Source organism: Myotis nattereri (genome assembly GCF_964212035.1).
Source record: "Myotis nattereri genome assembly, chromosome: 10".
NCBI classification, from domain to species: Eukaryota; Metazoa; Chordata; class Mammalia; order Chiroptera; family Vespertilionidae; genus Myotis; species Myotis nattereri.
Window position 1 is genome coordinate 54,179,843 of NC_138085.1, and position 27,950 is coordinate 54,207,792.

The following is a 27,950-nucleotide window of genomic DNA, read 5'->3' on the forward strand; positions in this document are numbered from 1 at the left end:
TTCGCTGCTCCTGGGCTGCCTAGTCTTTGCAGAGAACGCTTGGCTCTCAGGGTTCACCATTTCTGACAAAACCCCTTTCCCGGGCCCTGCGGCAAGCATTCAAACAGAGCAAGGCAGCACTCAGGTCTTGCCAGTGAGACTCCCCGCGGTGCGTGCATCTGCTCCGGCCCCAGCCGGGGTCAGCTTCGGCCAGGGGACTGCAGGCTCGCACGGCGGGTGGGGCCCTGTTCCTGTAGCGCTTATCCAAGAGAGCAAGCTCCAGGGAAAAGCAAGCTGATGACCTGCGTCCACCTTCTGGCCCTGGAATTTCTTACCTCATTTCACCATTGCCTCCCAGTTTCCACTGCCAGAGCCAAATGTCTTTGGCATCTGTCGTGGTAACATGCATTTCCCTGGATAATGGGAGAAGAAAAATCCTTACTGAGTTGAATTCTGCTATGTGTTGGGCTGTGTGTGCGCGTGTGTTTTGTAACCCAGAGTCTATTAGTTTGTCTTTACGTTTACCTAGAAGAAATGTGGGAGAGTGGAGGTTGGCCCTAGGACTCCTTGTACATATGTGAGCTTAAGTTCTATGAGGAAGAAGAGTATATGAATGGAAGTAAGACCTGAGTGTGTGGGAATGTGTGGTTACATACTAGTATGTGTGTGTTTGGGGGACTACGGGGTGGGTGGGTAAATAAAAATGAAGACTGTTTTAAACACGGCATACAGTCATCCTCAATTCCCCTGGAGAATTGGTTCCAGGACTTCCCTCACCCCACCCCCCACACCCAAATCTGAGGATATTCAAGTAAGTTCCTTATATAAAATGGCATTATATTTGCAAATAACCCCACATATCCTCCTATATACTTTAAATCACCTCTAGATTATTTATAATACCTAATACAATGTAAATGCTATGTAAATAGTTATACTGTATTGTTTAGGGAATAATGACAAGGAAAAAAGTCTGTACATGTTCAGTACAGATGCAAACATCATGGCCTAAATACACAGTGCACATCAGCAAAAATGTAGTATTTTTTATTTGCAATTGGTTGAATTCTGGGGCTAGAAACCTGAGGATAGGGAGGGCCAACTCTACTTACCTGGTTTTATCCTGATCACTATATTGTGAATAGGGGCATATGCCCTGGCTCCACCACTCAGGAGCTGGTTTTCTTGGGCAGATGATCAAACTTCTGTGCCCCTCAATTTCCTCACCCACACAATGGGGTCAGTGCTTGTGGTTGTTGTGAGGTGTCGATGATTTACTACCATCAGAGTATTGAAAGGAGTGCCAGACACCTCGTCACTCCTTGGTCATTATTAACTACTATTTTTATTGAGCAATTTGATTGGCATATTTTACCACATGTCTTAAGGCTTAGTCAACGATCTCATCATTCCCTCTAATTTCTATTCCAGCCTTTACCAATCTCCTCAAGCTCCTAAAACGACTCAGCATCAGGGACAATCCCCACTGCTTGATAAGAAGAAATGAGGACTTTCCTCAACTTTCTCCCTCTCAAAACAAACTCACCTGCAGCCATACAGAATGACAGCTGTTCTGTTTCATTTTGAGTCTTGGAGTATTAGTCTAAACTGTAAGTATAGTTTTGTCAATCTCTCTCTAACCGTTATGTGGTTCATATGTGTGTATATTTATTGAAGGATATAGGGAACATTAAAAATGAGTGCCTACCACAGTCACAATGTAGATATGGGTCCAAAACAGACACACAGGATATAACTGAGAGCAGCAATGAGGCATAACTGCATTATATAACCAATTGTCACAAGTATTAAATTTCAATAGTGATGATAATACAGTATTATAAAAACTAGCCAGTTGTTTATGATTGATATGTCCTCTGCCAAATAATGTAGATTTTAAAATAATACTTATATTTTCATGTAGAAAAAGCGCTGGACTGCTATTACTTTTTTTCCTCCTACTAACTACGGATCTGACCTAGGAGAGACACTGCAACTTCTCTGCTAGAGATTCTCACTGGTAAAAAGAAGTAGCCAGATTACATCATCTTTGTGATCTCTTCCATCTGTAATATATATATATATATATATATATATACTTTTAAAATATATTTTATTAATTTTTTACAGAGAGGAAGGGAGAGGGATAGAGAGTTAGAAACATCGATCAGCCGCCTCCTGCACACCCCCTACTGGGGATGTGCCCACAACCACAGTACATGCCCTTGACCGGAATCGAACCTGGGACCCTTGAGTCCACAGGCCGACGCTCTATCCATTGAGCCAAACCGGTCAGGGCATCTGTAAAATATATTGACTCTATTGGAAAATTTATAGCTGAAAGGCAGTGAACACACTAGCCTACATAATACATGCAGTTTTCTCATTTGTGTTAGGTAATTTGGATACTTGTCAGCCAAGAGTAACTCAAAGTAGTTTACTGATACTGTGCAAGTTAAAAATACCAATGCTATTTGAGCTAGAACACCATATGTGAGAAAACAAAATAGGATGGAAATGGCTCATCCAAAATGTTATAGATGCAGAAAATTGTCACCACTTTTTTTTGAACCGTAGGAAAATGCCAGAAATAACAAGCGGTACGTCTGTGTGACCTGGTAGGAAAGCCGAGGCCCAGGTGGCCCCAGCTTCCTTTCAGTCATTTCTTCAGCGACGTACTTGTGATACAGGTAAGGACCTCAAAGATACAGCATAAACCAAAGCTATCTTTAATTTCTTTTTTTAAAGATAGTTTATTTGCCTGGTACACATGTGTTATAAGGATTACATACATGCAGAAGACTTATCTTGCACATAGTAAGCACTCACTAAGAGTTGGCTGTTAGTATTCTTCCTATTATAATTAGTACTGTAGAAAGTTCAAGTGCATACATTATATTGTTTTTATTTCATGACCTTAGGTTATAAGAATTTTATCAAACTCAAATACACAGTAGGGGGCAATGGGAATGACAGATGTTAGCATTAGATTTGCCTGTCTTTGAAGATGGGTAGGTTCAAATGAATTACAGGTATAAAAGGGACCCTGAACTTTCTTCTGGTATAAGTCAAAGCTGAGTGATTTTTACGAGAGAGAGAGACATTACAGGACAAATAATCATGAGGTGTTTTATCTCCTAAATGGTAAAAATCTCTGGGATAAATCATATAGATCACTTCTGATATATGTGATGCTGAACATGTGCATGGGTATATTTGCATTTGTTCATATAACCGTGTAAATAAAATTGGATTTTATGAAATCTTTTGAGATAACTTATATAAATGCAGTCAGCCTGAGTTACTCCAAAATCATTGTTGGAAATCTCTAGTTTTGATAGTTACCTGATTTAAAGAAGAAGCCTGAATATACTTTATGAATTTGGAGAGTTCTAGCAGAGTGGTCATGTAGTAAAGATTGGTTGAATGAATAGCCACAGACATATAGCTTCTTGAGGAAGGAACATTGCAAAATGAAAGATTGTTGGAGTAAAGGGTTAGGAATCACCAGTTTAAGCTGTCTAGTTTTGATGGTGTGTGCGCGCATATGTGTGTGTGTGTTGTATGTGTCTTGTAGCAACCTTTAAAGGCTATTTTCCTTGTTCATTTAAAGAATTCCAGGTCTATGTGATCATCTTCCTTTTTTTAAAAAAATATATTTTATTGATTTTTTTTTTTTACAGAGAGGAAGGGAGAGGGATAGAGAGTTAGAAACATCGATGAGAGAGAAACATCAATCAGCTGCCTCTTGCACACACCCTACTGGGTATGTGCCCACAACTAAGGTACATGCCCTTGACTGGAATCGAACCTGGGACCCTTGAGTCCACAGGCCGATGCTCTATCCACTGAGCAAAACTGGTTAAGGCTGTGATCATCTTCCTTACAGGCCATCTTATAATCTAATTATTGAGAAATACAACATGTATTGAGCATCTTGTCTACTCTAGCCTATTCTCACTGGGCCATGAGATTTTAGTTTATTCATTTGCAATCCATTGCACCTAGAAAAGTACCCTGCAAATAATATGCCCTATTAATGAGACTGACCTAGAAAAATTCTTCCTTATAGTCTACAAAATACACACAACTTTTAATTTTTAAGTGTTTTCTTATGGACACAGATAATAATTGTGTCAACAAATTCCTCAGAGAATCTCCACATTTAAAAAATGGTAATTAAAACTTCATTTTAAGCTAAGAAATTCAGTTCTTCAACGTTTGCCCATAAAATCTACCTTTGATCCCTTTTGATGGTACAAATTGCCATGGCTTTTCTTCCCCTAGGGCAGGAGAACTAATATTTATTGACTTTGTGAGTTAGACCTTAGTTTAAATCCTAGCTCTGTTATTAAAACTCTGAGGCTCTGGGCAAGTGATTTAAATTCTTTGAGCTTTAGATTTTGAATATGTCTCTTGTTAAGCTTTACAAAAATAAACGAATAAGACCCCAAAAGAGTAGGGATAAAGGAACTTATTTTGTAGGGTTGTTATATGAAATAATACATGTGTAAAGCACCTGGCACGAAGTAGGCACTCAGTGAGTATTATTTCCCACCACCCTCTCCCACCCTTACCCTTGTCGGAGCATCCAGCTGGAGTGTGATGCACCTAGGACCTGTTTTGGGGTCCACTTCTCTGTTTCTTAGACCTCATTGCCTCTACATCTAGTTTTTCCACCTCTTACGTTAAATCGTGGCAATAAAAATTGAGTGTAAAATTCTAAATGAGGTCTTCCTAATGTCAACTAGACTGGAAAGATTAGGAACGCTATGGTATGAGAGTGGGTGCAAATAACAAGAAAGACAAAAATTGGCCCAAATTATGAGTCCATGGAGAATGAAAGCTTTTCAAGACAGGAAGGCTGTGATGGGGGAGAACATGATAACTGTTCAGTGATGGTGGGGTAGGGGGTGGGACATCACAATACACAATGTGTTTTGGCCAGTGTGCAGTAGTTAGAGCTGGCATTTAGGTTCTATGGTTGGTAAAACAGAAACAACAGCAATCAAGAATAAGCGCACAGAATCACTTAGACTCATGACCTTACATAGTGCCACAATTTAAGACAAAGCTAATGAACTAATAGACAATGGTAATTTTTTTATATATGAATGAATGGGTGGATCTGTGATAAATTTAATAATGCTTGCTTTCTGTAACAAAAGTGAAGAGTTAGGAGATAACTTGAGCTTCCATTTAAAGAAAAAGGAAGGTTTTGACTGAAAGTTAGGATATATATACCTAAAAGGAAATCACAGTTGAAGTTTTAAATAGAAAAGTGCAATACTTTTAATTAGTAAGGGCTATTTTAGTTCACCTCAAATACCTAATGGTATCGTAAATAAACATTTTACAAGTCATCACTTTTAAAATATTATTCTAATCTATCTTTCCCCCTTTAATGTAATTATAATGGTACTAGAGGCCCGGTGCACAAAAATTTGTGCACTCGAGGGTATTCCTCAGCCCGGCCTATGCCCTCTTGCAGTCTGGGATCCCTCAGAGGATGTCCACCTGCTGGCTTAGGCCCGCTCCCTGGGGAATCGGGCCCAAGCTGGCAAGTCAGACATCCCTCTGGCAGCCCGGCAGCCCTCAGGTGATGTTCAATTGCCAGCGGGGACCAGGCCTAAGCTGCAGTCGGACATCCTTAGTGCTGCTGAGGAGGCGGGAGAGGCTCCCACCACCACCGCTGTGCTGGCAGCCGTCAGCCTGGCTTGTGGCTGAGCAGAGCTCCCCCTGTGGGAGAGCACTGACCACCAGGGGGCAGCTCCTGCATTGAGCGTCTGCCCCCTGGTGGTCAGTGTGTGTCATAGTGACCAGTCATTCCCAGTCGTTCTGCTGTTAGGGTCAGTTTGCATATTACCCTTTCATTATATAGGATAGAGGCCTGATGCATGGGTGGGGGCCGGCTGGTTTGCCCTGAAGGGTGTCTTGGATCAGGGTGGGGGGGTCCCCACTGGGGTGCCTGGCCAGCCTGGGTGAGGGGCTGATGGCTCTATGCTGACTGGTCAAGCCCCCCCCAGTGGGGACTCTTACCCCATGGAGGTTTGGCCAGCCTGGGTGAGGAGCTAATGGCCGTTTTCAGGCTGGCCACACCCCCTTTAGGGTGGGGGGTCCCCACTGGGGTGCCTGGCCAGTCTGGGTGAGGGGCTGAGGGCTGTTTTCAGGCTGGCCAACCCCCCTCACCCCCCCAGTGACGGAAGCTCCCAGCCTCTCCTTTTTTTTTTTATTCTGGGATTTACTTACCTTCTATAATTGAAACTTTGTAGCCTTGAGAGGAGCTCAGAGCCGGCCAGGAGGGGCAGGAGGGAAGCCTCCTGCTCGCTCCAGCTCCATGGCCACGGCTGGCTGAAAGCAGGTATCTGGGGTTTATTTATCTTCTGTAATTGAAACTTTGTTGTCTTCAGTGGAGCTCAGAGCCAGCCCGGCAGGGGAAGCTTGGCTTCCTCCATCATTGGGGCAACTAAGCCTCCTACTGGCTCCAGCTCCGTGGCTGCCGGCCGCCATCTTGGTTGGGTTAATTTGCATACAGTCACTCTGATTGGCTGGTGGGCATGGCTTAAGGTGTAGCAAAGGTACAGTCAATTTGCATGTTTGTCTTTTGTTAGTGTAGATTATGTGCTTCAAATTATAGTTAATTATTTCAGTTTTCATAAGCTTTTCAAGAGTTTGGAAACTTAGCCATGTTTTTTATCCTCTTATAAGTCTGGGAGCAAACTACTTACTTGATTGCAGTTTTCTCTTTCTTTCTTTACCAACTTCTGAGGCTTTAATAATGCATTGTAAGCTTCAGGAAAAGAGATCTTATAGGATTTTCCCATGTTTTAAGAGAAGATAGGCAACATTAGGAGGAAATCTGGCATGTCTGCGATTTTTTTGCTATGTAGAGAATAGATACGGGAAAAGCTATAGTCCTTACTTTATCTGGATCATGGCTAGTCAAACTCATGGCACTGGGGGAGCCTTGTGAGCCATTGTTGTTGCAGGTAATGAGTTACCACAATGAATACAAAACCGGGCTCCAGTATTGGAAACCTAGATTGGGCAAGTCTGACCTCTCTGAGTCTCCGTGCTTTTGAAAGGAGCAGTTTCACACAAAAGAGCTTTGTTAAACTGCCCTTCCTTAAATGCATCAGTTGGGCCTTGCTAGTGAACTTCTTGGGGTAGTTCCATAGAACAAGGCAACTCCTGTAAAATGCAGTTTGCATCAGCATATATTTTGCATCAGCCTCTTTTGCAAAACTTTTCATTTTGCTTTTCATATTTTAGGTTCTGTTTGTTTGTTGAGCCTTCTATGAATCCTTATCTTAAGCCAGAGTTCATCTCTGTGAGAATGTCAGGCTGAGAAGCTCATGAAGAAGGTGATCTGCTCCCAACTCCCGTTTCCCTCTCTGCACATGGGCCTGAATAGTGTAGACAATAGGATCAAATAATTGCCTTCAGACTTTTGCTTTAACTGGAATGTGGTTTGATGGATGAGAACAGAAAACCTCACTAATGGGAAAATATAGTAATTCTAACTATGTTATTTCCCTAATGATTGCTTCTGGTTATATAAAATAAAATATATAGAAACCATATAATTTTATCTTGCGCATACTTCATGGGGTTATATCCTAAACTTACTATTTTCTTTCTATCATTTTCTATTCATATATAGTAATATGAGACTTGGGATTTTTTTCTGATGGTTACTACTCTTTAAACTTTTTATTTTTACCTTCTCTAAGAAAAAAATGTTTATACTTTTTTAACTTAAATCCAGGATAGTCTTCTTTCTGAACTGAATACTGTATAAATAGAACTAAAATTTTGCTTCCTTTTTTTAAATATTCTCTTTGCTTCTCATTCATATATGAAGGGATATAACTAAACTGTGCCCTGGATTGAAACCACTTCTTAGTGGCATGGCTTTGAGCAAGTTTTTATCATTCTAAACCTTAGTTTCCTCATCTGTAAATGGTAATAATTGCTGTACCTGCTTTCCTCAGAGTGCTTTTGTGAAGCAAAAAGACTCCCTGGCACATGGTAGGTACTCAGCCACTTGCTATCTATTAGCATCATTAGGAATATAAGAGCCTTAAAGGTTGAGGTGGTCTCATATGCGTCTGTGTGCCGAGCCCCAGGCACAGTGGGGGCGTCTGGCAGATTCTCTGTAGCTGTCTCTTGAATGAATGGCAGAAGCATCCCGTCTGTTTTGTATGGTCCCTGCTCTTCCTCTGCCAGCCACTGCTTTCTCCTGCTTCTGGAACTGCTCACTGAGAGTTATGGGGAGATGGACTCACTGGAGTGTCCTGAGACCTTACTGTTTAGGCAGGAAAGACTTCATGTGTTTCATCAGCTGCTTATTTTCTCTCGGGTAGTTTCTCAGCCCCGTCTGGCTTTGGACTTCACACTCTCAAAGGGCATAAATCTCAGTCTTGACACTGGCCCCACTGACCTCACAGCCCCACAGCTTGGCTGCTCTGGCCCAAACAGTCTGTCCATCCTCACTTCTGTTTTACTCAGCTTATGGAGATAGTTATTCTTAGGTGAACTGCTTTCCCTCCTATTTGGGGAGAAGAACTTACTTTTGCCTCAGTTCTTGGGTTAGAAGGAAATTGTTGCTGCATTTCTGTTATGCCTCTCTCCACCCACTTGCACTGCTCTGGAGAACAAACTCATCAGCAGATTGTCAGAAATGGACATTGACTGGGACATTTCACTAGAGAGTGGGCTCATTGTATTCAAGGTCAGTGCTCAGGGATGTCACACCCTTGCCCTCTCTGGCTCAGCTGGCCTGGCCATGCCCACCCTCTTGTTCTACCTGCAGCTGGATGCAGCCGACGGACCTGTCATTCATGACCATACAGCTATTTGGAAAGAGGGTGTAGAATCTTAGGGATGGTGCATAGGAAGTAAGAAGGCTCACCTTGGCCTACTACCTTAACTTCATTTCTGTAATCTAGCTTTTTCTCAAGTTCTCCATTGTCACTAGATCCTTGTTCCGTTAATGAAATCGGTACTTTGTTGCTACTTAGCTGTCATTTCTTGTCTGTATGCTCCTTCAGAGAGAATCCCAGAATACAACCAAAGCCACATGCAAAACCAAACCCTTCACACCATTCTCCATCCCAAGCTACTTCACTGAACCTGTATAGCCAGCCACCAGAAGGATCTTTTTCTAGATTTGGACCTTTTATAGTATTAAGAGATATAGCCGATTCTAACCACCTCCTATTCACCCCACTGATGAGGAAGAGGTTCCTGCCCGAGGAATTTGAGGGTGGCAGAACACATGACACCCAACACTGGCTGCAGTTTATTAGCAACATATACTCACAGCCAAGGGGTGTAGGACACCATGCTGCGCGGGGCCACATGAGAACAGAACAAACAACAGAGGCTGTGGGCGGCAGGCTTCGTAGTGGTAGGAGGATGAGGTCACCTCTGGTTTCCACTGGAGGATGGGATTGGTTCGTGAAATGATTTTGCAGGCTGGCGAGGAACTGAACCTCGCTATTTAGGGATGAGCAGGAGGTGCATCTGGTCCCCGGGAAGGAGGGTGGTTCGGGGATCTTCTCCGTGGGAGCGAGTGGGGAAGAGAATGGGCGTGTAAGGCCCTGCAAGATGTAAGGCAGCACAAGATGTAAGGTATCAGGCCTGAATGTTAGGACTAACGCTACACATGCCACAGTACCATGGCATCATTTGTTTATTACCTGGGAATTTTACTCTAGATCTGTGATTGTGAATGTCTTGTTTCCTAGTCTGGTTGTGAGCTACTCAGGGACAGCCAGCACTTAAAAAACAATGCACCTTATGGGTTGGAAAGACATGATTTGCATTAAAATCATCTCTCTGTCATATCTCAAAGTGATGCTTACAGATTTAATCATACCAATACCATTTAAAACACCCACATTTTGTCTTTGGACAATGTTAATTTTAATCTTTCAAAACGTTTACTACTAAAGGATGTGCTGGTCGAATTAGTACTTGTATTGGTAAAGAGTTTGCACTCATGGCTGGCAACGATGCCCGTGTATACACATCCCGCCGAGTTAAAGCCCTGTGATGTGCCCTGGACGGACAGCTCTAAACATGGAGAGGCACTCACATTTGATGACATTTGGAAATAGCTAATGCTTTTCCCCCCACTCTGTTTTCAAACAATGGTGAAACAATAAAATGAATGGGGCATTGGCATTCTTTTTAAAACCAGAGTTAAGCTATAGCTTAAATCCCAGAATGCTGAGGTCTCAGATGTATTATTCAGACTGCATATTGGAGGCACTAGTGGAGCCCATTAAGAGTTTTATTGTTGCTAAATTGAAACAAACTGGTGTGAAGGAGGGATGAGGAAGAGGTCATAGACAGATGGGGAGAATTTACAGTATGTCCTCTCAATTTTCTAAAAATCTAGTATTAAATCGTTTATTCATCTCAATTTTGGTCCATTAAGGTAATTTTATTTTCTACTTTAGTAAAGTATTTGTTAAATTATATGCAACCATAAATGCAAAGCTCTTTCCCTTTTAAAATGATGATATACAGTTAGGCAAATGACAAAGTTTCAACATATAACTGATTTTTATATTTTCAGAGTAATCCATTATGTCTCTGACATAGAATGTCTCTTCTTGTATTTTTTACAAAGAGTCCAATTTACTACTAGATCCATCACAGTGCAGAAAAACGGAGTGACTGGATTACAGCAAGTATAGACATCCTTTTTGGAGGAGTTTATCTATAAAAGGGAGAGATATGTGGTGGTAGCTAGAGGGGTCAGAGAGGGAGACATTAATAGCATGTTTGTGGACTGATGGGAAAGAGCAATTCAGTGGGAAATGGAAATGGACGATGTAAGAGTGAGAACTGCAGGAGCGGTGACCTGGAGGAAGTGGGATCCAGGCATTGCCTTGATCGGGAGCATGGACGGTTCATCCACAGTAAGAGGCAGGAAGGTAAGGGAAGTCCTTGGGCACAGATGCAGGCAGGCAGGCAGGTGCAGTGGGGGAGGCGTGTGGGCATTCTCTTCTGCTGGAAATAGGAAGCAAAAGCGTGGCCGAGTGAGGAATTGGTGTGAAATGGTTGTCTAGAAGAGTAGGGGCGTGGATGGCTTAGAAAAAATGAAGCCTTGCTGGGCAGCCATTGGGTTCTTCTTGAGGTCAATGCTAGAGAGTTCTTACCTTGAAATTTTATTTTTTTTAGCCAGGCTTTATGTAGGAGCCTCTTTTCAGTATTTTTTGCTTAAAACTCAAGCCCTTCTTAGCTGTAGAACTTTACACTGTATAATTTATAGCTTTTTAACTCAAGAAAGTTTTCTTCTATCATGAGTGATTTTTCCTTCTGTTTTAACTCTGCCCTCCCCCCTACCCACCCCCCCCCCCTCCAATGAACTTCTAATATTGATTTACTGCTGGGTTAGATATGTGCCCTCATTCCTCTAATCATTTTCACACATTTTCATTTCTTTGTTCTTTTACTTTTTTGATAAACTTTTTAGATTTATTCTCTACCCTGGTGTTTCCTGAGCTTTGCAGATTGTCCAGATCACCAGGGGATATTTTTAAACATGCAGGTTCAAGGACTAAAACCCTGAAAAACTCTGATTTATCAGGTCTGGAGCGGGGCCTTGTGCTAAGTAGATAATTCTGATAATCAGCTGGGGTTGGCAGCCACAGCTCTGTGTCACTAATGAAACTGGCCAGTGACTAATTCCAGGATAGATTGCAACTTTCCTGTTCCCTCTTGGGTTTCCTATAGTTTCCATCACTAAGTGTGTAATCGCATGTGTGTGTTGGCTGCTCTTCAGAATGTGGTTTTTATATTTCAAGTAATTTTCCTTAATTCATACATTTTCTTTTAATCTGCACACATTCTCCCCAGTGGCTCCCTGCTCTGCTTTCAAAGATCAACTTTTACTACATGCCATGGAGGACATAGCATACGTTCCTGAAACTTTATTTTTTCTTATAGCTGTTAAAGATACATACTTCCCCTGATTCCAAAGGATAATGTTCCATTTGCCTTGGGTATGGCATTTTTTTTTTTTTAATTTCAGGGCTGATTTTTGTTTCTGGTTTATTCATCTTTTCATGAGGAGAGTTTGGTTAGACACTGAATTTGCTGACAGAGTGTATCCTCCTCAGGTCTAAGGCCTTGGAATGGTTGATCTGCCCTAATCTAGTATTCTGATCCCTAGGAAACTTAAATATTTATTTAAATTATGAAATACATCATACACATAAAAGGATGTGTAAATAAGTTATAAAGTATAAATAGACACCTAGGAAGCTCTCTGGCCTTGACTTCCGGCTGTAAGTACTGGGACCACCCACTGTGCCACTCCATGTCCTCTCCCCTGTGCGCGGTGGTTTAGGAATTATAATACGGAGAAAGAAGGGCAGTTAGGATCAGAGAAAAGACAGGAAGGTTGATTTTTCTTTTGCTACGTAAGAAAATAGTACCCGAGGAGTAGAACAACTTCTCCATTTTTTTTTCTGGTTGAGATAGATACTGCATCTAAAAAACAAGGGTATGTTGTGTCTGTCCACTTTATGCCAATTGTCTGTGTAAGCATGCTCTTAATCCAGATTAATCTGACCAGAATTCAGTAGAAATTCTGCTTTGATGCTTGCAAATGACCAGGTGATGGAGGTTAATCCTTGCTTTTCAGAATTGTTTTGAAATAGAAACTCCATTTCCAATACAGTGAATCTACTGCGTCTCTCTCTGTGCTGCTTCTAGTATTTGTAAATGGGAAAGTAGGGGGAGGTCATAGCGGAGGTTTACATTCACTGCTACTTGTCGCGTCCATTGTGCCGACGTAGAAAATAAAACTAAGGCCAGGAAAATGTAGTTTGAGGATGAAAGCAGTATCTGGGACATCCCACCAAGAGTGCGTACTGGCCTCCAGACAGGAGAAAGCACACGCGTGCTCTCTCGGAGAAAAGCGCGTTTTCCATAGGAACACCTGCTAAGGAGATCATACGGTAACTAGCTTTTAATTCTAAATTTAAAAATTGTTATCAGATTTGTTTTGTTCAAAATTATTTGAACCAGTTAAGAAAAAGGAAAATTGCCTCTTTCGCATCATTCTAAATGTTAGGTTAAAATCTGCGAGACGTGCTTACAAAACTTTTTAATTAAGTCACTGATATATTTGTATTTTGTCTTGTCTATTTTTCCTTTTGGTAACATCAAAATAGAAACAAGAGACAACTGAAAGTCAAGTACAGAAATATTTTAGCGACCATGGACCCTTCTAGGGGCCACTATGAAAAATAAGAATCTATTTCCAATAGTACTTTTCACAAAGTATGCGTTGTTTCAACGCAAATGGCTAAAGATAAAGCCATTTACTGGCTTGACAGAAGTAATCAAGGGGATAGGAAATAGGTGTACGTTGAACAATTTTAGAAATTTAGAAAATACGACTCCAGATACAAATTCAGTGTCTTTGTTATTTATTTCTTTTAGGCAGAATTCTTCTCAAAAGATGTCTTATGGCAAGATTTCATTCTTTTTCATGACAGAGTAATATTCCACTGTTATAAATGTACCACATTTTCTTTATCCAGTTGTCTATTGATGGGTACTGAGCTTGCTTCCATATGGGTATTGTAAATAATGCTGCGGTAAACATAAGGGTGCATATATCTTTCAAATTAGAAATTTGGATTTTTTTTAAAAAAAAATATCCAGAAGTGGAATTGCTGGGTCATGTTAGCTCTATTTATAACTTTTTGAGAAACCTCCACACTGTTTTCCATAGTGGCTACACCCATTTACATTCCCACCAATAGTACATGAGGGTTACCTTTTCTGAATATCCTCAACACTCATTTGTTGATTTATTGATATTCTGATAGGTGTGAAGTGATATCTCCTTGTGGTTTTAATTTGCATTTCCCTGATGAGTAGTGATGTTGAGCATCTTTTCATATATTTATTGGCCATCTGTATGTCCTCTTTGGAGAAATTCCTTTTTAGGTCCTCTGCCCATTTTTAAATTTGGATGGTTTGGATTTTTTTTTGTTTTGTTTTGGTTTTTTTGGTGTTAAGTTGTATGAGTTCCTTGTATCTTTTGGATATTAACCCTTTATTAGATATTTCATTGGTAAATATATTTTCCCATTCAGTAGATTTGTTTTGTGGCTAGTTTCTTTTGCTGTGCAAAAGCTTTTAAGTGATCATTTTCATCCTTTTGCATGTGTCTGTCGTTTTCCCGATCCCATTTACTGAAAAGGCCGTCTTCACTCACTGTATTCTTGCCACCTTCGTTATTTTTATGCACATGGGTTTGTTTCTGCGCTCTCTATTCCGTTCCACTTGTCTACATGCCTGCTTTAAAGTCAGTAAAAACAAAGACAGTCATGTTTATATAAATATGAAAAATAATTAAGTTTGCTTTTATAAATAATACTCCCATAATTCTGATACGTTGCTTCCAGAGACGGGTGTGGACAGGTGGAATGTTGAGACTCCTGGTTGATAGTTACTGAAGTAGACACCCACCTTTTGCTTAATATTTTTGTTTTCTAAAATGTCTCATTTGAACAGAACTAAATGTATCAACAGTTATTATTCAGATTTGACATATGAATCAAAACTTCTTTGTCTAAGTCCATATGAAATTTGACATATTAAGTTTAATGTTAAAATGTGTCTGGCCTCTACACATTGCTTTCCCATTTTTTTCTCTTGCTTTCTACCCATTCATGAACACCTGCTTTTAATAATTATTTACAATACTTCTCACCCCGTAATAGAATTAGTTATGTATTAATCATTAACCAACCTTAACTGCTGCGAGCAAGTTGTGATTTCCTTGTAACCTGAGCCGGGAAGGGGACGCAGAGCATAGCAGGGTAATAAAAAGTGACATATTGGTGTCACATCGGAGATTATCTTTTTCCAAACTCACTTAGCCTTTTTATGTATAAAGACATACAGGGTGTGTTTTTTTTTTCAAACTTGACTGTGCAAGAAATGCCCATTTTATTGTCTCTGAATGAAGCCAAGCCCGCTTCAAGCCCCACCTGTGTGGTGGGTGGGAGGGAAGGTAAGTGTGCCATCCTGGTGTTTCGCGCCCTCTCGCAGAACGACCGTGTCAAGGTCCTCATGCCGAGAGAGCATTCAGAGAAGTCTCCGGTCCACACCAGTTACCATGACTACTGTCCAAACCACCATGGCCCTTTGTCATCGGGATACTTTGCGGCACGTCTGGGGATAGGAATCTGGCTGGGAGCCCCCGCGGCTGGGATCCAGCTCTTCTGCGTGTACCACACATGCTCCCTTCTCAGGTTTAACCATCCCACAGAGGCGCCCCGAGGAGAAAGGCGCAGGTCTCCATCTCTTAGGAAACCCACAGCCTTTCGTCCCTTTGCAAAGTATTGAATAATCTTCTTGTCTCTCTGGCTCTGTCACTTCGGCTTCTCTTTTACCTGCTAAAGGCCTCTGTTTGTCTTTCCCCTCAACTCACAACCTAATGCCCTCCTTAAAATGAAACCTTCCAAGGAATGTTGTCTCCAGGGGATCTGGCACCAAAACCCTCCTGAGGTAAGGGAACCCAAAGACTTGTCCACCTTCCTTGAACCAGGAGTGGGTAAAACCAGGAGAGCAAAACTCAAATGAGTATCACAATAGATTCTCCTGTATAATATTTGACACATAGAATACTTAACATGATGATGATGTTATAAAGGAATAGGAAAGTTCTTTTTTTCTTTACGTGTATTGAAAGTTTTAAAAATATCTTTGTCATTCCCTAATGTGTTGTCATGTAAATTTGATATCAATATTATCATCAGCCATAGAGTAAACCTTTCAAGTGAACAAAGTCAGCCCACCCTTCATCTCCTTTTCTCAATTCTGATCTTGCAGCAGGCATAGGAGAGAGGCCCAAATTCTTTCTCTAAGCCATGGAGGCAGCAGTGGGCATTTCTTCCATAGATAGAGTGGTGGTTTCTAACCTGCATCCCCAAGGAGGACAAGATGCAGGAGGGAAAATGAGACCAAATGTGCAGTGTTCCAGGGCCCTCAGCCCCATTTCAAGCATGCCGGTTGTGTCTTTTCACCTTCTTTATGAATTAAATTCCAGGTAAATTTCTTTTGAATGAAGGATTTCATTTTTTTAAAATGTTGGAAGTCATTGAAGGATCTATACAAGTATATGCCTACAACATTTGAAATGTTGAGTTAAAGGTCTTCCTTTCTCAATAGTGTAATTCCGTAGTATAGAAATGAAACTGCCTGTTAAAAATCATTTACATGTGAAAATCCCCAAATGACAGGCCAAATTTGGGGGATAGTATGATTTATTGAGACTCTCAGTTCTTCTGGGAAAGGGATATCCATCATGGAGGGTTGCTGATACAAACCATGCTGCTTGCTAAACTGAAATTGTGGGTTCTCAGTCAGTTGCCATTGCTCATCTGTTCCCTATACAGAATAAAGTAGTTCACAGATGCATTAAGGCGCGCCAACCCAAGTACTGAACCATGTTCTCACTTAGTCAGAACCTAAAAACTTAACTCTTTTTTGATACTATTTTTGGGTTATACTAATAATCATATACATTTATATCTAACTACTGGTTCTTTTTGAGTTATTAAAATTACTCAACTTTAATAACACTTATATTTTGGAAGGTTTTAGAATTCAAATCAGATAACAGTACCTAAAAATACTTTTTAAATGGTTAACTTTATTATTTTATGTCTAGCCCAGCCTAATAACATGTAAGCTATAACATTCATTAGAATTAGTTTCCATGAGACAAGTTTAAATTAAATACTCATATTAAATATTTTACAATGGCATTTTTATTTTAGATAGTAATTTTTGCATTAGTGAAAAACAGCTGAGTAAAACTATTTCAGTGTCATTTTTAGTAATCTGTAAATGTAGCTTTCAGAACAGTTCCTTTTCTTACTACCCTGCTACTATTACCCTACTGCATAAGAATATGTAGTGTCTATAATGCAGTCTATATATTATCATTTCTATTAGTATCGAATACTAAAATTAGAATAGTCAAGTTTAGAGATGGTTTTTTCATTAGAAAAGTCCGTGCGGTCAATGCGAGAACTGGGACTTCCAACCTTGCTCAGCCAGGACTTCCTACAAAAAATAAACAAAAATTAGCGTGTAAAGTATATATAGACTAGCTAAAATGATCCCACAATGGGAGTTTATATGCAAAAGTAACTCAGTAAAAGTAATGTAAAATATAAATTTTTCAAAATTTTAATAAATTTTAGAGACTATGAAATATCAGAATACCATTGAATTTAATATATAATTAAATATGGACAAAGAAAAGCTAATAACAAATTAAGCACAGTAACCACTGAGATCTCATATTGAGGTTATTTCCCCCTCTTAAAACATCTGAGGCCATTACTACCTAGCTGTTGAGCTATACACAAGAGTTAAAGTGTTTTTTCTCATTACCCAGCACATGGTAGGTGACATATATAAATATATATATAGGGGAGGGAGTGGACGAAAGTGAAGGAAGATAGGAGAATGGATAAAAGAATAAATGTGATTTTCCATGAACATTAAAATTAGATGAACACTGTTTCTTATCCTAAAACCATCTCTTACCATATGTATTAGCAAACCATATATATTAAAGGGCCAAGTTAAATGTGAAATTAGCGATACCATGTCTAATTTATGCATTGTGTACTTACCCAAGATGCTTCCTATATAATTAAGGCTTATTGCAATGTAGTTGATAACTCAGATACTACTGTTAATAGGTAGAAAGTTTCTAGTAAATTCTTAATAATTAGTTGGGATGACAGAGTGAGTGGGACTGCAGGTTAATAATATGAGGCCACTTATCCCAGCTTTCGTAAAAACATCCCATGACTTTCCTCATATCCCCAAAATTCTTTCAGGTTGTGAAACTAGAGCTGTGTACAGCTGAGAATAGCACATTAACATCTCCTATAACCATGCATTTAAAATATTTTCTAGGATCAAGCTGTCTGATTAGCTGAAAATTACTGCTAGGTAAGAGAAGATTTCTAATGTTCCAAATTGCCATTGTGCTATGTAACATTTTCTTTGGTTCTTATCTGTGACAGTTTTACTGGGAAAGGTGACTTTTCTTCTTTTTCAGAAGCTAAGCCATGAGCACAGTAGCACATTTTATTTTCTTCAATTCATTTAATTGAAATCTTAAAATGGAAATTGCATGTGTCTAAGAATAAAATTTAGTTATTATGAAAAGGAGCTGATAACTTCAATTTTATAAGTCCAATCTCCTCTTGAAACCTTCTAGAAAAGAAAAGCCAGAAATAGAAGCTACCATTTATTGTGCATTGACTGCTCAGCAGTATGCTAAGTTCTTTACATATCCCATTTCCTTTAGTCCACCCATGGTATTAGGGTTATTTGTTTTAAAAACTAGTTGGATAGCTGTCATCTCCTGGAATGGAGAGGCTGTGAGAAGAGAAGATTTGGGGGAAGAGTGGGAGTTCAGTTTTGGAATGGAAGTCTGAGATGTCTGTTAGCTGAATGAGATGTTGAGTATGCAATTGGATCTATGAGTCTGGCCGGAGAAGATAAAATTTGGAATTTGTCTGCAAATAGAATTGAAAGCTGTAAGATTGGATGGGATCGCCAAGAAGATGAATATGAGTAGAAAAAGGAAGCAGCCTGAGGACTGCACCTTAGTTTTGCTCAGTGGTAAGAGCTCAGGAAGAACCACCCAGTGAGGTAGGAGAAAAGCTGGGAGAGCATCGTGTCCTGAGAGCCAAATGAAGCATCTGGGAACAGTGAATCGTGAGGGGGGTCAGTGCTGCTTGCAGGTCAAGTAAGGTGAGGACTGAGAATTGACCACTGCATTTAGCAACCCAGAGGCCACTGATTGCCTTGACCAGAGCAGTTTTGGTGGATTGAAAGCCATACTTGAATGGGCTCAAGAGAATGAAGAGAGGAAATGGAACCAGTATGGATAAAGGGCATAGGGGCTGCAATGGACTAACCCATCTGAGCTGATAACTCAATGTATTTAACTAGCTGAGAGCCTGTCTACCTACCTATATGCAGCTGGTCTTTGACATCACCAAAGCTTCACCAGTCAGACCTATGACCAAGGCGGAATCTATGCCACTGTTGGGGGCAGAATGGTCGTGCTGTTAGGTGATTCAGCTCCACTTACACTGTGTGTGTTTGTGTGCATGTGCTCATGCCACTTGGTGCTATGGCTCCACACTTGCCACCCCTGGTGCTAGGAACCACTTTGCCTGACCTGCCTACTCACGTTGGTATTCTGGTCACCAGTCACTTGGCAAGCCCTAGGACCCCAGTCTCATGTGCTGCTCTTAATGGGTGTGGCTCAGGTCTAGAGAGGGCAGAACAGTTTTTCAAAGCAAAAAATAACATCACAAATTTTCACATACATTTATATCTAATTAGTGAGGACTAGATATATACACAGTCAAACAGTACCAGTTAATTCAATTACATAAGTATTTAAGTAGCACTGAATGCAAGGCATATTCTATGTACTGGAGTACATACATAGATATTCAAAGTGGAGTTTCTTCCCTTGGCTACTTATAAGCTACTAGAAGACTTTGGAGAATAATAAAAATAACATAATAAGGCAGGATGTGATTTTTATCTAAAGGGAGAGAGGAGTTGGGGGGCTAACTTCTAGTCAGGGACATCTCTGTGATAGCAAAGGCATTTGAGCCAAGTTTTAAAGAAAATACTATTGAATTTTTCAAATCTTAGAATGGAAATTCTAATTCAAGTATGACAGGAAACCAATAAACAGAGGAAGAATACTGATAAAATTAACTAATTTAAAAATGTAAAACTTGCCCTGATCAGTTTGCCTCAGTGGATAGAGCATCGGCCTGGGGACTGAAGGGTCCTGGGTTTGATTCCGGTCAAGGGCATGTACCTTGGTTGCGGGCACATCCCCAGTAAGGGGTGTGCAGGAGGCAGCTAATCAGTGTTTCTCTCTCATCGATGTTTCTGACTCTCTGTCCCTCTCCCTTTCTCTCTGTAAAAATCAATAAAATATATATTTAAAAAAAGTAAAATTTTTAAATGGTTTTTATTTAGATTTTGTGCTTTGCTTAATTCAGGTCCTGTATATTTCTTGTTAAGTTTATGCTTAGACATATTCTATTCTATTTTTCTTGCTGTTTTGTTTTTTGTTTCTTTAATATATATATTTTATTGATTTTTTTACAGAGAAGAAGGGAGAGGGATAGAGAGTTAGAAACATTGATGAGAGAGAAACATCGATCAGCTGCCTCCTGCATGCCCCCTACTGGGGATGTGCCGGCAACCAAGGTACATGCCCTTGACCAGAATCGAACCCGGGACCTTTCAGTTCACAGGCCGACGCTCTATCCACTGAGCCAAACCGGTTAGGGCTTTCTTGCTGTTTTGAACAAGATGCTTCTTAATCATAATGTTCTTAAACTGGTACATAAAGAAACTAGTGATCTCTTATATTGTAAACAGATGCCTTACTGAACTTCCCTGGTGATAGAAGTTTTTCTTTTCTTTGGGGTTCCCAGGTAAACCACTTTTTGTATTTTTCCTGAATTCATCCTGTCAGTCCGTTGGTATCACATTGACTAATTTCAAATTGCTCTTTATTTTAGGCCATCTAACCACATGTTGGCTATTTACATGCCTCCCAGAAAATTGCCACAGTAACTACGCAGAGAAAGAACATTAGCAGCATTCACCCAGCCGGGGGGCCAGCCCGCAGGGCCGTAATACACCACTCTGGCTCCAGCATGTTCTACCTATAGGTTTAGTGGACTCAATAAATATTGAATGGATGGCTGAACAGATGGGTGAGTCAGACTTGCTCGGAAGAGACTGAGGTCTAGTATTTCTACTGTAAATCTGAATCTGCTTTGTCTGCATGTATCTTTCAGATATTTTTACTTAAGAAACACGACCCACTGACTGGCTTTAAAAGAACAAAAAAATAAGAAAGCTCAACTAATAAAAATGAAAGAATACCAATGTAAGTTGGAAAATTCTATTGACAGAAGTCTTATTACTTAATAACTATGTTCTCTCTTTAATATATGTTAAATGTTATGTAGAGATTTTAAAAATTAAACCAATTTTTAGAAAGTCTATTTTATTCCTTTACCACTTGTACAGTAATAATATAAGAAGGACTTTCATTATAGATGCATTTCTCACATGTGTGATGAGGATTCTCCACAGTTGCGAAAACAATATTTTAGAGCATGCTGAAGGACAGAGATCTTGCATATATTACTTTTAAGTCCTTCAGGCCATCTTTGCATGAAAGAAATGAATAAAACACAGTCCTGATAAATGAAGGAAAAATGTACGCATTTAATAAATTTACTGTGCTGTGTTTTTCTGTTCCTATTCAGGCAGTCGCCAACTATATTGGCCCCTCAGGGCGCCCCCAGCATTTTAATTCTCTGGTGCAGATGGCACACATTTAGCTATCAAGTGCAGTAAGTGCCACTCATTTGTGGCCGTGGCAGTCGGCAGAGGCCAGCTGCGGCCTTCTAAAATGCACTCAGGCTTCTGCCTCCCAGAGGCCCTTCTTAGACAGCCCCTATCTAAAAGGACCACCCCCCCAAACCTGTTGAGTGCATCATGGGCATGATCACATTCTGTAATTGCTCTGTGTATGTATTCGCTATGTGCCCATTCCACATTAGAATATAAGTTCTAAGGCAGGGTTGGAGTCTTATTCACTATTTATCCCCTATATTTACCACTATGCCCAGTGATGGTGGGCACTCAATAATATATACTGAGCCGAAACCGGTTTGGCTCAGCGGATAAAGCGTCGGCCTGTGGAATGAAGGGTCCCAGGTTCGATTCCGGTCAAGGGCATGTACCTGGGTTGCGGGCACATCCCCAGTGGGAGGGTGTGCAGGAGGCAGCTGATCGATGTTTCTCTCTCATCGATGTTTCTAACTCTATCTCTCTCCCTTCCTCTCTGTGAAAAATCAATAAAATATATTTAAAAAAAATAATATATACTGAATGAATATTTGTCACCTGCCTGCCTGCTTCCAAACATGGAAAGAGGGAACGTTTCTACACAGTCCACACCAGAAAGGAACCCTGAGCACGACCTTTAACTCTGATCTCACCTCTTATGAAACAAAACCCTTCTCTGTGTGTTTTTTCCACATTCTTTGAAAGGTAAAGAAATAGTTGCTGTTATTACAAAAAGTGATCATTTACTCATGACAATCCTCTACAAAATAACACAAGTAATAACGGTATTCATCCTCTTAAAGGGAGTTGGAGGCCTATAGATCTGACCTAACAACCTGAATATAAGAATATGAACCAAGTTATTCATAGAACTGGTTCATTTATTTTTGCCAGCCCCCAAATTTTACTGTATTTGTGCATGTCAGTTGACTCAGTATATAAACAAGCATGATAATGACTTCACCCAGAGTTCAGAGTGAGTATTACTCCACCAGAGGAGGCCCATTCCGGCCCACAGACCCAGTCACGTGACATGCTGCCTGCTCAGTCAAGTTCAGTGCCCGGGTGGTTGTATATGCTCAGACATATTGTAGTTATTATCAAATACAAATCCTTAGACACTTTTCTTATTATCCCAAAGATGCACAAACACCTACTATTGTATTTGTTGTATTAATTCAGGATTTTTAAGCTTTTTAAAGAGAAGAATCCTTTCTTCCAACATAATCTTGGACAAAAGCTTAATGTTTATAGTGGAAGTGAATTGCTTCTCTGAAGTAAAGGAATGGTTGGGAGGTGGGGTGCAGAATCTCCCCAGCTGTACCTCGAGCACCTCTGGGGAATCCCAAAGGCTCTGAAAAGCTCAATTGGAAAACTGCCCTATTAGCCCATCAATGAGCAAGGCTATCGGGAGTGGACTACATGGGGAATCCATCACATGTAGAAGTGGAAATCAACATAAGACTATCTTTTCTGTAATTCAAGTCAGTTAGTGTCTCCTACAAAATGTAATAAGCTCCTGAGGCGATATAAAAATTCCATCTAATATTCTCCTCTGAAACAAAGAGGTGAAATTAAAGCACTAGAAAGCCACTATTAATAATTCATAGCAGTTCTATTTCCTGGGACTAAAGTGGGGCAGCATAATCCTTTCGGACATCTCTGCAGTGGAGGTATAAATGTGGAGCAGAGCGAGAAGGCAGACAGTAGAATGAGAGCTAAAGAATAAAAGCTAATGTGGTGCATGCCAGAAAATACTCAGTTGCCTGCCCATTTCAAGCTTTCAAGCTAGCATTAATAATGGAAGGATAGCCCTAACTGGTTTGGCTCAGGGGATAGAGCATCGGCCTGCAGACTCAAGGGCCCCAGGTTCAATTCTGGTCAAGGGCATGTAACTTGGTTGCGGGCACGTACCCAGTAGAAAGTGTGCAGGAGGCAGCTGATCGATGTTTCTAACTCTCTATCCCTCTCCCTTCCTCTCTGTAAAAAAATCAATAAAATATATTTAAAAATAATAATGGAAGGATAGTACATAATATCTTTGCTATTCTACGTTCTTTAGCAAGTTTTCTTATTCAGTTACATGTGGGCAAATAAGACCATATACTTTATCCAAATAAGCATTTAATGGTATTTGGATATGATGTCTAAAATTTCTGTCAGATAATAGCCCACAATAAGTAAAGACTTCAGTGATTATCAAGGGAATCACAGGACACCCATCACTAACCTGAGACCAGATTCCTCATCTTTAAAATGGGGATAATACTTCACTGCATTATTGAAAGGATTAAAGAGAATGTGTGTAAATTGCCTAAGGCAATGTCTGACACACAGTAGGCCCTTAATAGCAGTTATTACAGTGTAACTGTTCTCTGCCTTTGCCTGTGTTAGTGGGCACCCTGTTTTGCAGACTCTGTGACTCTTAATCAAAGTCACACACTTGTGGTGCAATTCCACTAGGAATACCTCTGGGCCTTCGCAGAGCTACTTCTTAGCTACAGTGGGAAATGGCATGTCATGAGCCTTGAGCTGAGAGAGTCTAGAAGAGCTGCCTCCAGGCAGGAGTTATGCCCAGGATTCTGAGAACCAGCAACTGAGTCCAAGGGCTGGGGGGCAGAGAAGAAGGGGAGAAGGATGACCGAAAGCTCTAGATTTCTGCCACACACCAGTTTCCAGGCCAGCAAGGTGACAGACCCACTCTTCTTTACGCGTTATTTATGAAGCGGAAAGAAATTAGATGTTGGCACAGTGGTCATGTAAGTAGCCTCTAAGATCATTCTGCTTGGCTATGAATCCAGCTACCACTTCTTAACTGGTGGGCAAATTCCATAAATTCAGAGCCTCATCTGTACAACAGAGATTATGTTGCCAACCTCATAGAGTTGTTATGAAGATTCAGTGAGATCATCTGTGTAAAGTGTTTAACACTATCTAGAAAATTGTAAACACTCAATAATTTTTTGTCCTTGTATCAGTCGGGGTGCAGGTAATGAAAGCCACCCTAGCTATTTCCAAATGGAATTCAACATAAGGAAGTAGGTCCTTACAAAATCACTGGAAGCGCTGGGAGAACAGATTTATATTGGGCCTGTTGGAGCAACTCTGTAGAATTGGCTGCTGAAGTACCAAATGTTAACATTGGGATTCTCACGCAAATATGATATGGGTCAAAGACTTTATAATTTAGTGCATTAACTAATGAGGGAACCTAGAGGATGTTATGTCTGGTTCAGATTGTAAGTATGTATATATGTACGTATACACACACACACACGTGTACATAACTGTATATAAACACATACAATCAGGAATGCTAAACTCAACTTGCTAATAGATGCAGCACATCCACTAGAATCTGAAAGTTCCTGAGCATTCCCTAGACCAGTGGTTCTCAACCTTCCTAATGTGGCGACCCTTTAATACAGCTCCTCATGTTGTGGTGACCCCCAATTTCATTATTACAAATTGAACATAATTAAAGCATAGTGATTAATCACAAAAACAATATGTAATTATATATGTGTTTTCCGATGGTCTTAGGCGACCCCTGTGAAAGGGCCGTTCGACCTCCAAAGGGGTCGCGACCCACAGGTTGAGAACCGCTGCTCTAGACAATACCCAGAACCTCCCTGAACAACACCCTGTAATCTGTGTGTGTAAGCCTTAGACAATTTTTTTCTGATAGGCCCACTCGGGGAACTGCTGGGAATCAGGAGGCTGCCACCCAGATCACTGCATTGATGAACATGCTACCCTAACTGCAGTCCAGGCAGCAAGAAGCCCCCACCAGACTTGTTGGCTCCACGTAATGTCTGCTAAATCCTCACGCCAACTAAATGGAGGACTCAAGCACTGCTGCTTCTCTCCCCACCTCAGTTCCCAATGTCACAGGAGGACTTCTGATGGATGAAGCCTAAATAGCATTTGAAGACTTTAGCTGCAAGGGAAATCAGGAAAACAGCTCCTAGCTCTCCAAAGTCTGCAGTGAAAGGAAGGTACCAGGAAGAGCTTGGAACAGAGGTTGAGCAAGACAGTACGCCACCATATCTACCACTGTCATTATTCACTTCGCCAGAACTTCTTGAATCTACACTATGGTACACAGAAGATTAGAAATGTGTTTGGTTTTTTTTTGCTGGACTGTATCATAGCAACACCTTTATGGACTCTGTCAGACCTTGAGTTCTTTTCAGCATGAGAACAGAAATCCCAAGGAACCACCACCGAAGGGTCAGGTAGGAAAGCAGAAGCAGACAGAGCGCAGGTGGAGAGAATGACCAGGGAAGAGGGAGAGGAACCACGGAGTGAGGCGTCAGGAAAACTAATGGTGCAGTACCTAAAGGAGGGAGCAGCCAGCTTCCAACTGCTGCTGAGACCCCAGTGAAAATGAACTGAAAGTGCTTGGCAGACCTTGGCAGGGTCAGCTTCAGTGCAGTGATGGGGTGGGGGTGCCAGCCGGGTTAGAATGGTTCCAGGAGTGAGGGGACGTGGACAACCGGAGGCAGCATGAACACATCAGTCTCTTCAGCTGTCCGGCTCTGAAGCAGAGGAGAGGCACTAAGCAGCTGTAAGGTTCTGTTCTTGGCAAGCCACGCCCACCTCGATTCTGAATCCAGTGCCTTCCAGGATTTACGGGCGCCTTGTCTCAGGAGAACAGTATTTGAGGAAGACTGCTTTAAGGACACACAGTTTAAGATGTTTTCTATTCCAGATGTGTTAGAATCTGCTCCCACAGGAAGCCAAATGAAAAGGAGTTGGCCAGACTCCCCTGTATTTTCCGCCCTCACCCTGACCTCTTCCACCTCCTTCCCAAATGCTCATAAGCAAATTGAGTTTTGGGGGTGATGCCATTAGCTGATAGAGGGCCACCAGATAGTTTAGAGCCAACGTGTGTCCCACCCTGAGCAGAGGTCATTATTTTAGACTTTTTAAAAAGCCCTGTTCCTGGCTCTGTTTTATCCCTCACCCTTGGGTGGTTGTTTTTAAATCCTTTTTCACTTTTAAATGCACCTCCTGTTACAGTTTTACGTATCCTTACAAATCACTTTAAATCCTCTTGGCAACAAAGACAGCTATAAACATATAAAGCTGTGAGGTTACTTTTTTTCCTTCTTGCTGATACTGTTTCTCTGATTTTATACACGAAATTATTGGGAAGAGGGATAAAAATGATTGGGAAGAGGGACAGAAATTTATTTATGGAGTTTTGCTTCACAACCGACTTTCCTAGACACTTTTTCCATCGCAGTGAGGCATGCATCACCCTGAGGTCATAAAAACATGTATCTTCAGGCCGCCATCCGGGCTACAGCTTTGAACTTGGGGACTAAGAGCTGTTCAGACTGGACCACTCAGCTGAGCAACCCTGGGGCTCCGCTGTGCTGGGGGAGGCCGGGCAGCGCTTTTCTGTGGCTGCTGGGGGAGGAGGGTGGCGCCCAGGCCGGGCCAGGCTAGCGGAAGCAGGGCAGACAGGTGCATGCACAGGCTTTACAGACATTCATAAAGCATCTCTCTGACAGCCACTTTGAAAATAATTTGTACAGAATCAAAAGAATAATTTGAAGGCATAATGCAGAGGTAACTAATGACACAAGAACCACTAGAAAAAAAAGATTCACCCAGTGGAAAATCCAAAGAAAATTTTTTAATGTGCCAAAGACTGTTGGGCTGTGTCTTAAAGGGGTCATCTGTGAGGGAGCATCCTGCACTACCGGTTGATAACCATGAAGGTGAGGCGTTCAGCATGCCTTTACATATTTGACAAGAAGTCAGAATAGTCAAGGGGAAACTCCCCTTCCTGGGTATGTCTCAACGTTAGGGAAATGGCTTATCTTTTCAACCTCCCAGGGTTTTTAAAAAATTACTCTTTTTAGCATCTCCTTTCCCCTGGAGAGGGTATTTTATCTTTGAATTCAGGCCTCAGTTCATAGAGAGGCTCACGAAAGGAGGTAAGAATGCCATTGTAATGTTTCAGTTCATACGTGGTCACCTGCAACTGGTACTTGAATATTATACTCTGAATTTTTTTCAGTATTAATGTGTTATATTCTCATTAATTTCCATCTGTAATACAAATAGAGATTCAGAAAATAGCCATTTCTTATCAAAATGGTTTTCTTTTTGTACTCATAAAAACCCATGCCAGTTTATTTCCTTCTTTTATAAAAGCAGACAACAAAATAGAAGATGAAGAAAAAAGTATCTTTCTAATATTAATGATTTTTTGGCAGGTGGTTAAAAAAAAAGTCATTGCTAAATCCCAATAAATGTGTTTCTGCCTATACTTTTAAAACAAAAATTGAGTGTACTGTTGTCACCCTAATAAAAATTTGAATAGTGTGTGCTTATTGACTGAATTAAAACTGTTGTTTTTCATAAAGAAATCTAATTTATTAACAGCTTGATGAATCTCAGACATAAAAAGGCATCATCCAAATATTCAAATCGCCTGTCTAATGGGAGGTGACAAAGTGAAAGGGAAGGATTAAAGG

The 27,950-nt window shown here is 40.7% G+C and overlaps 1 protein-coding gene and 1 long non-coding RNA gene across 4 annotated transcripts in view; one reads left to right on the forward strand and one right to left on the reverse strand.

Annotated features, from left to right (window-relative positions):
• The first annotated feature begins 933 nt into the window (after positions 1-933).
• On the forward strand, positions 934-27,811 carry LOC308525869. Its single transcript, XR_013996492.1, has 5 exons — positions 934-1,589; positions 2,557-2,669; positions 20,613-20,810; positions 20,895-20,986; positions 25,145-27,811. It is a non-coding gene; the product is annotated as an uncharacterized lncRNA (long non-coding RNA).
• Positions 14,029-27,950, reverse strand: part of ACYP2 (acylphosphatase 2) — a 91,740-nt gene continuing 77,818 nt past the window's right edge. For 2 of the 3 annotated variants that reach the window (XM_081100742.1, XM_081100741.1), the window contains one exon: positions 14,939-17,091. In XM_081100742.1, the coding sequence (XP_080956868.1) occupies positions 16,977-17,091 (115 nt within the window). In that variant the 3' untranslated portion in view covers positions 14,939-16,976. Of the gene's footprint in view, positions 17,092-27,950 lie in introns of all 3 variants that reach the window. The other variant, XM_081100740.1, reaches the window with a different exon arrangement.